General features: G+C 45.2%; 1 protein-coding gene across 1 annotated transcript in view; it reads left to right on the top strand.

Moving 5' to 3' along the window:
- The first annotated feature begins 3,224 nt into the window (after positions 1–3,224).
- Positions 3,225–9,749, top strand: part of LOC109464082 (neuroblast differentiation-associated protein AHNAK-like) — a 36,837-nt gene continuing 30,312 nt past the window's right edge. Inside the window, 2 exon segments of the mRNA XM_019761013.1 lie at positions 3,225–3,610; positions 4,719–5,007. Coding sequence (XP_019616572.1) covers positions 4,875–5,007 — 133 coding nt within the window. The 5' untranslated portion in view covers positions 3,225–3,610; positions 4,719–4,874.

The following is a 9,749-nucleotide window of genomic DNA, read 5'->3' as shown; positions in this document are numbered from 1 at the left end:
AGGTAACACGCGCGCGTCACCGTGCAAAAAAACACACGCGTCAACGGCGACGTACGTGATCGCACCCTCTCCACACCTGAGCTTCATGTCGTCGGAACGTTCTGGGAACCCACCTGCCGCTGGAAAGGTGAGAACAACCGTCCTGATTTACCGACAAACCTCCCCGTGTTGGACCGCGGGTGATCGTTCGCTTACGTTTGTTTTGTACGGGGGTAATTATCTCAGCGCATCCCCGCCCAGCCCCGAGCTCTTTACCGCGGGCTGGTTTAACGTGCATGTCTAGTCGGTATGCTTGTAACCGGCCAATATTATCGTTACAGTCGTGCCGAAAAAATGCCTACGCGGGGCTTCGTACGTACACAAGGTGTGGACGTAGAGGGATGGATTTTTAGATAGCACAGAAGGATGTAGAATGCAGCAAACCATCGTGTAATCTGTGGGAGAGCTTTAGGCCAATAATCAGCACCCATTACCGTAGTCTGGGACGATTTATACTTTCATCAATGATAAACTCCTCTGTAATTAAGCTTGCAGTGTCATCCACTCGTCTTGCATAGCTGAGGTTGTAAAAAAAACATGGCCAGCGCGCATTGGAAATCCGTCGCGCTAAGATTGTCGGCCGCCCGCCGTCCCTGGCATTAAACTATCGACTGTAGGCCAAATTAGAATTCAGGTGAAGCCTCCATGCGCGTCCAGACTGCAGAAGTAGCCGCACCAAGCCCAGAATAATTGCTTTCCGACCGGCTTCGTTCATTGTACCGCCCAAGCCGACCGTGGCCCCTCAGATACGCATAATTAAATCCGCCATCCGCTGAAGACTTCGCCCGACGTCAGAGGTGAAAAATATGAAGGCACTCGCTTCTGTCACAATGGTCATGAATTTTTTATGATCATTTATTACCACGCGTCTGTGTATCTAGCAACTATAATCCTTATTTATGATACACAGATCGAAATTAATAAACAGGAGCAGCGAGAGGCAAGGGACAGGCATAAACCTGCTGTACAAGCATGTCGTCTGCATTGCAATTTAGCCTAATGTAGAAATATGACGTTGACGGCCAGACGCGCCGTTTGCATTTTGGCCCTCGGACACGTTTGGGCAGTCTCAACCCCAATTACATCGAGCGACTTGTGTATGGCCATATTGTCTCGCAGCATATAATAACTATAATAGATAGAGGTAATGAAAAATAATGCAAGGACAACTGTTCTCCCTACTAATAATAACCACACCGTGCTCATTGTTTTGTAAGGAGGTGGGTGTACATGTCCTTTTTATTGAATTGTTATCGGCAACTGAAGCGGCGGCACGAATGGGTTACTATTCCCGCTGTCCGTTTTTCCGGTTAGGGCCTTGAGTTCAAATTTGGAAGCCCTCTCGCTCCCGCCAGTTTTATATCTTCAGTAACGCTTTCAGGCAGCACTTGCTTAATTGGACGAGACCCTGTCGAGCCCCGGGCTTGTTCTGGCAGTATTCGCGGGCATATTTTTACCTCGGTCTCATGCGCACACCCGCGCCGGTGGGAATTGGCCCTGGACCTCTGCGGAGATTGGATTTTATTTACGGATAGAACAGTTTTGTGTCGGTGCGAGGGATAGAGAGAGTTGGGGGCCTGGACGGGAAATAGTGGACTTGAGAAGGATGTAAGTACGCTACGAGTTTAGATGGTACAATCTTTCCGGAAACCACTTTAAGATATGTGGTTTCTTTAGAGGAAGCGAGGGCAAGGGTCTCGGTTTCTCCGCTCTACCTCAAGGCGGTAGTTTTGGTACTCAGTGAGGGTCTCTCAAGGGTTTGACGTGGCCTAGTTTTCTAACAATCTCCAAATCTGCATGGGGCATCTTGAATATCCTTCCGTAATTCTTCCGTACCCCCAATTCTTTGGTTTGACAAAGTCAATATAAAGAAGGGGAGAATAATTTGTCAGGCCGATATTTTAGATTTCTTGCCTTGAGGCGAAGAAAACGACCGTCAAAATTATGCCACGAGGCTTATACTTGAAGGATCTTGAAGGTACTGCATCTCCCCTTAGACTACTTCGACTGTTTGTTTTTCGTTTCTTCGAATGCCTCGTCTGTGAGCTTACAGTAGTGACGTTCCAGTTAACCTCTCTTGTTGCCAAAATAGACAAGCTTCTATTAGAAGTGTGGTTTGAAAATGTTCTCGGGCCATTCCGGTGTAGTACACGACCACACGTGATGCCCCTCCCACCTCTGCCGTTCCCTCTGTCCCTGGTGGTTTTGATCCGCTGTTGTTTCTGGCTCTGTCTGTTTTGGATTAAAATATTTCGCGTAGGATCGGCATGTAAGGACGGCATGGACTTGAACATGACTCAGGTACTGTCAGCATGTCCCTGGACAGCAATAAATCATGTAAGTTAATTAGTACGAGGCTGATTCCGAAGAAAAACAACAACAACAACAACAACAGCAAATAATTTACAGCAACATCGCATAAATTGTGCAAAGAGTGCCATTGTTTCCATGTTTCATGCCTGACACTAACAGGTCTTATTTTAACTTAAAGATCCAGTAATAGTTGTAAACGCCCCAGTCGATATAAATTAGGGCAGGGGGCAGGCATTAAATGACTGGAACGGGTCGTCTCGCTATGGCACCGTTGGCATCTCCTATCTGCGATTTTCTCAAAGATAGCGCTGGTGTGAGTGTTTTATAATTCAAGAATGAATTGTTGGATGGTACAATATCACCCCCCCCCACTTATAGCTATGTCACTCCTCCCCCTATATGATAGGTTATTTAATACTTGTAGCTTTTACCCATGTTTTTATTCGTTTCCACATCCCACACATTCCCTTTTTTTAAACCAATTCTGAAGTTTTGTTGATTTTTGTTTACCAAAATCTTCGTCCACAAATAATGCACAAGAAATGTACTGTACGCAAAAAAATCTATAGGACGTACTACTATACTAGTAGCAATCTGCACAGTGAAAAGGAATGTTGTGTCACACCTTGAATGCCATACATTGTTTCAGAAAAATGTCGACGTATTATAAATTTTGGTTGGCACAAAAGACATCACAAATTTGGTATTTGATCCCAAATATCTAGTGTTCCAATGCTATCAAACGTAATTATGATCGGTCCCCCTCCCGTGACCTGAGCGGATTTGATTGATAGTTCCGTCAGACGACCGGGACAAGGGCGGGTCATTGGACAATCGGGCTCCCCCGAACCTTGACATTTGGGCCTGCGCCTGCCGATACACGCACACACCTCCCCATTCTCACGTAAACAACCCTGGTCTTTTCCCCTCCAATGGGTGGGACTGTGCGTAGCCTATTATTTGATAAGATTTAGGCGTGGCGCGGTGGGTGACATCATACTGTGGGAAGGAAGCGCATCCACTTGGAAGAAGGTTCACTCCTAAAAAGGACGCCAAGCAGACGAGGACAGGGTGTGTTCTGTGTCACTTGTAGAAATGTCTAATTGTTAAAACGTCGGGTGTCAACGTTTCCTGTACTATCTCCATTTCGGACGTACGGTTAGTACCAACATCAACAAGTCCTTACGCTGTGTCGGTGTGTGTTTTATGAATAAGAACTGGACGCGATTTGAACGTGACCGACAACCACCTGCGAACGGTACGGTTTGTGGCCATTTTGAGTACGACTTGTAGCTTGGGATGAGAGTTGAGATATCATAGCTCACGCACATATGGGTCATGTCTTTTGTCGCCGCAGAGCAGGGAATGTTGGAAATGTGTCTATTGGGGATAGAAGATATGTTTGTTGTGAGGGTTTACCGTCGAAGATTATTGTGGGGAGGGGAAAGAGACCAGTTCATAAGATCTACCGCCCCAAGGGACTTACACTGAGGTCATGTCTTATCAAACTTCTGCGTTATGCTAGAACTTTACAGGGGCGGGGGGCATCGCTAGCAGCTAGTGATAAGAATCGCTTTACTCAATTTCCTCCTGAGTTTTTACAGATGCTGCACTAAACATTGTTTACGTAGCAATCCCTGGCTTCAAAACATGTTTTTCTATCATTGATATGTATATGTAGGGTATCGAACTCATGGGATATGGCTAACTTTTTGACACAGGACCCCGCGGTTCTGTGTATACCCAGAACACCTGGTTTTGCACAAACAAACAATCGTTCATGTGTGCCGCTGGTTCTCATTACGGGCCCACGGGAGGGACTCCGCGGTACAGGCGGGTCACATACCCCCGATGCCCGTCCGTAGCTGCAGGCCATATCAGTCTAAAGTTGAGTCACTCCGCATGTTCGCGGGGTTGGAGTGCCAGCATGTTATGGGCTTTTCGTGAGGCTTCACAGAGATCGTAAAGAGTAAGTCTCTACTACCTCGGCATCTCTCCCATCATTGAGGCCGCGGATTTACGAATATTGGCTCCCTCGTTTTCGCTAACTACCGTACATGTTCCAGGCATTCGCCACACATCTGGTACCTATTTGAGCGGGGTATTTCTGGTCGATGTCCAGGGCTGTCGTCAGAAGTCCTTAGTTAAAACGCGGAGAGACAGTGGAAACGCCCATGGTTTCCGTGTTTTCATTTTAACGAGCAGCGTTTTTCGCTTCGCCAGTGGTTCCTCTTTGTCATGATGTGAGCCAGCGTCGATGAGGCAACTTGTTTGGTAAGGAGCTAACAACATCTAGGTAGAGTAAACTGTATGTTTGCGTCTACTGATTCGATGTTTAAGAGTTGTGTTTTCTTCTCCCCCTACAGCGCTGACGACTGACAGAGAGAGGACATAGCAACAAGTTGAAGACTGCGGGAGTTCTGCAGGATTACCGAGGTGGAACAAGTTACTGTTTGTGTGTGTGAAAAGGAACAAGGTTCTGTGACAGCACCGTGCATACGTGTACACAGCGCTACTGAACAATGCCGTTTCTCAAGTCCAAGTCTCTGGAGCGGAGCCGCGCGCGCTTCGGCTTCACGCGTGCCGTGGAACATGGCTTCCCGCACCGACCCAGCTCCATGGCCTACGACCCCAAGCTCAAGCTCTTCGCCATAGGTGAGTGTGTCCAGATGTTTGATCTCATGTGGCGTGGACTTAGATAAATGTTTATGTGGCGTGAGCTTTCAGAGCCGAGCCAGCGCAGGTAAGTGTATAAAGTTGAGGATAGGATTTTGTACACAAGCAGGGAGGAGGCCAGGTCGCCATGGTGCCTCATCCATGGGTCACAGGCAGTCCGGACAACTCACACGATACTGTAGCCAACATATGCTGCTAGCATCAACTAGATAAAAGGAGAAATGCGCAACTTGTACTGGATTTTAGATATCATTTATCACTAAGCTACAGCTACACGTATGGTTGTAACAAATTGTACATTTTGACTACATGACTACTATGTTCCGCTTTTTGGCCACGCCTCTCTGTTATGCTGCAGTGCGTACTATTCAGTTCTGAAGATAATGAGTTATTACTTGTCATAGTACGATAGCTGTTGTGGTTCAAAACTTTCTGTCCTGTTGACAGGACCTCGTCTCCTCACATTACGATACCGAGTGCATATCTCCACTGAGAGATACAATCGCAAGGGAACGTGTTTACACTGAGAGAAAAGAGTGGAGCATGTGGTTTTGATATGTGTCTGCACGCCAGCGCTGACCCCGGATTCCAAACGGTGCCTAGTGCCCCACATACTGAGCCAATTGTCACACGGTATTCTGAACGCGTTCCTATCATGTTACTGATCATCATCTCTACTCTACACAATCAGTCAGCTACAAAACAAGTATAGTGTTGCACTCTGTCAGTGTGACGTTCTCTGTAGAGAAGGCATGCAGTTTAAAGTTCAATTTGGCGTGGTTAATGCCCCTTTCGTTTGTTGTCTGTGATACAAATCTGTACTGTTTATCAACGTCTGTAGATGTACTCGCCTTTTGAAACATAATATGGAAACTGCATGTTTCCCCAGGTCATTTAGTGCAGAGGGTAGAATCTTGGGACGAATTAGGAACTGTAGAATTTCGATTTTTCAAATAAGGTGCTAGTTTCTGGCTTCGTCTTTGGCACATGAAACGGCACCGCCCACCTGCAACAACATACAGTAGGTTGCGGCCGTGCAACTTTGTAAGTAGCCTGGTCACCTCCGGACCGCCAAATGTTTCCCATCACAGGAGACCCTAGTTTGAACTTAGATACTCCGATGGACCGTGAAACGAGGGGACTGATGATATTACACGTTTGTTTTTAACGATTCAGCAGTTCAGAATGGTGCCGTTGTCGTTATCTCGATCTCGCAGTTGAATCCGCTGACAGTGGGAAGAAACACTATCTTGTCCATAGGTGAAAGCATATGGTGCAATTTTGATACCACATTCTGAGATCTTCCAGCTTAGGACAGAGGCATGCCAAGCAAATCTCTGGGCTGATTGAAAGCACGTCTTCGCGACGGGTTGCGGGTTCACGCCGTGATCGTGTGATTTTACGACAGAAAAAATACCACCATTAGTCGCATGATTTGTAATTTAGTTGTCGTAAAATCTGCGACAGTGTGGGTAATATTATAGCCGGGATCATGACCCGAGTTTGTAAGACAGTTGTGAGATATCATGCAGGTGTTGTGTTATCATTAGAACTAACGGTGTCAGGAGACCGGGTATTGAGGTCATGAAGGGAGCCTCCAGTTCTCTTATGGCATCCTATCTTTATGAAATGCACCTGGTCTCAAACGGTTCATTGGTCTTTAAATTAAAATTGTGTTTCAACAATGCTTAGTCATACGATTGTTGACCCTATAGCATGTATAGGGCCTGTAAGAAGCGTCCCTCTTTGCATTTTTAATGTACTTCCTGTCTTATTTCTTGAGTCATGGCATGCTTGTCCACAAGGACAGGGCATTGCCCTCTCATTGCCACGCCCTTTCCTAGCTATTCCTGGTTGTTGCGGCATTACTCAACGTTGTATTCACGTTTCCCAACTGTATGCAGAACATCTGGAAGAACTTTAAACAGAAGGAGAAATTCTTTCTAGTGTTGTGAAATCTAAAACCGCGCGGGGTAGGAACCGGAAGTCACGTACCGGAAATGGGTGCAGGGAGGGGCGTGTCCGCTTTCGTGCGCGTATCGTCTGATCGTGGAGGCTCTGCAACATGGCGGATTTGATAAGCGATATTTGAGACTGTAGAAGCTTATTAAACTCTTAATCATCGTGAAAACGATAGTTTTTGTACACCGAAAGGGGATTGAGACTTATTGGCTCAGACAAAATAAAAATAATTCGTGGCTTGAATCATGCATGAGTAACGGAAGTCGCCATGTACTACCAATAAATTAGGTAGTATAACGGTAAGGTGAGGAATCAATTAGTATAAAACCGATGTTTAGCTGGTGACCTGTATTTTATGACACATGTACCCACTGTTAGACATTTTTCTGTTCGACTTCAGAATGAACAGAATCACCGTAGCGCCGTTGAAATAGTAGAATGAAACAATTTGCTAACGTGAATCAGATGGCCTTGACAGTGTACACTACACTACACCTCATGCAGTGACGCATACCGTATCTACATTGTCCTTGCTGCACATGACAGCGAGTTGTCACGGAATCTGTGGCTTAACAATCCAAGGCCTTTTCGTTTCCGTGCTTCTGAGGCTAATTAGGGCCATAAACAGCTATATTTTGTGTCAGGTATGATTGAACGTTGCTCCAAAGGCTTTCAGTATTTTTAGCTGTCCGAAAATGAGAGAGCACAAAATGCACTTGAGGCTCCAAAACAGAACTATATCTGTATCTGGTGTGCATCTCCTTGGTTTCAGTATTAAGCTTTCTTTTGAATGTATACGTAGGAGTTGCATATTCAAATTTATTTTTTTAAAATTCCTTCGATTATTTGTTTTTGATGTTTGTATATGGTAATTTTTGATACGCAGTATCTGAAGAAATGGTTGAAACCTGATACTTGTAGTTTCACCAACTTACGATGCTTTTCAACATGTATTGATAAATTATTCCCACATATCTGCATTTTCAGATAAATTACAACTTCATGTATAATCATAAATAAGAAAAGAAAAGAAAAAGAATGATGCTGTGGCTTTTCTGACTTCACCCACAACAGCTGATTCCGCCCCCTCCTACCCGCGCACTAATTTCCCGGCAGATTTATGGAGAAGAGATATAGCGGGTGTGCCGCCGCCTCCTGTGAGCTTCCTGATTTATCATCACCCCGCAGTGGAGGCGCATCTTTCCCGAAGTGATTTGTAGACCGTCAAGAATCGCGCTCAAAACAGATCATTCATGTGCAGGCAGCCTAATCTCCAAGCAGAGGTTTGGGTTTTGGGTTATTTTTGGTGTGTTTTTAGGCTTTTTTTATCGGGGTTTCTTTTTTGCACTGGAATTTTTTTTCACCCAACCCAACCAACCAAACCCCGATAAAAAAAGCCTAAAAACACGCCAAAAATAACCCCAAACCCAAACCTCTGCTTCGAGAGTGCATTCAGCCCCCATCCCCAACCTACATACACCGGTGGCGGGCTGATTCTAGACCACATGCATGCTTTGGACAGGGATTTTTGAGGTATTTTGAGATAAATGTGCAAGCTGATCATGATGTTATCAATATTATGATAGTGCATGGATCCTGATATATGCAGTATTTATCAGTCTGCCCAGTGACGTTATTTTTTCAGCATTATGCATGTATTTTCTACATCATGCAGTTTCTAAGCCATATGCAAATCCGACAGATTTTGCCTCTAAAGATACAGATATATATATGTAGCTACATAAACTGCTTGGTATCGGCGAACGTGGCGAAGTTTAAAGGCGGTGCCATTTATCTCAGCATTGGAAAACTGCAGTCGAAAACATCGCATGCAACAAGATAGTTAAATACGGCTCCTATAGAAGCATAGAGAGGCTTTCGTTTTGTGTGGTATAATCCTATTGAAGGTAGACATCCATTTCACTGTCTATCTTTACATTCGGTCGATTGAGAGCGCTATAACAAATGTCTGTATATTCAATATGTTGGATCGTTTGGCAGAGGTCGGCATACCCTGGAGCTACTTCAAAGGATGCCGGCATTGCATATTGATATCATGCACAGTCACTGTATGGGACCCATGAAGCGAAGTTTTTTGTGTGTGAATCAACATTCTAAGGTTTCTTTCTTGCGTTAATCTGGACCAAACAGTTGGACATACAGGCGCGAGTGGTTCGAAAATTGACATTGGCGTTGTCGCTGGTGGCGTCTTATTTTTGTTTTGGCATATTTTCCCACCGCCGTCGGCATTATGCAGTGTACTCACGTACATGTCACTGCCCAGGCCCTATCACCTGCCGATGGGATCTCACAGGAAATATGTTTATTCTCGCTCGGTGAACTTGATGACATTTGTTCTGGCAACTGAAAGCTGGCAGTGTTGAGAGAAATTGGACGTGGGCGGTCTGTGAATGGAGTAGAAAACCAACGCCCTGATTTCAGTGGTCTGGAACAGTTAGAAGAAGATAAGATGTAACATGCCACCATGCCGCCGATAGGTCTTTTTCTAAATATCAGCGCATAGCGCTGCAGCGGAACGTTTAGCTTCCATATCTTATGTTTGGGACATATGTCCTACATTATAAACTTGTCACTTGCTACTTCTGTGTATCCGATGGCATGGAAAAAAGCTAAGGTTACCCCGCTGCCCAAGTCGGCAACGGCTCGTTTAAGCGGGCCTAACAGTAGGCCAATTAGCCTCCTGCCTTCCTTTAGTAAAGTTATGGAGAAAGTTGTAAGCACTCAAATATCAGAATATT

This window comes from Branchiostoma belcheri, unplaced genomic scaffold, assembly GCF_001625305.1.
Source record: "Branchiostoma belcheri isolate BF01 breed outbred unplaced genomic scaffold, Haploidv18h27 scaffold1, whole genome shotgun sequence".
Taxonomy (NCBI): Eukaryota; Metazoa; Chordata; class Leptocardii; order Amphioxiformes; family Branchiostomatidae; genus Branchiostoma; species Branchiostoma belcheri.
Note: the sequence above shows the minus strand (reverse complement) of the source record. Positions and strands in the feature narration are given on the sequence as shown.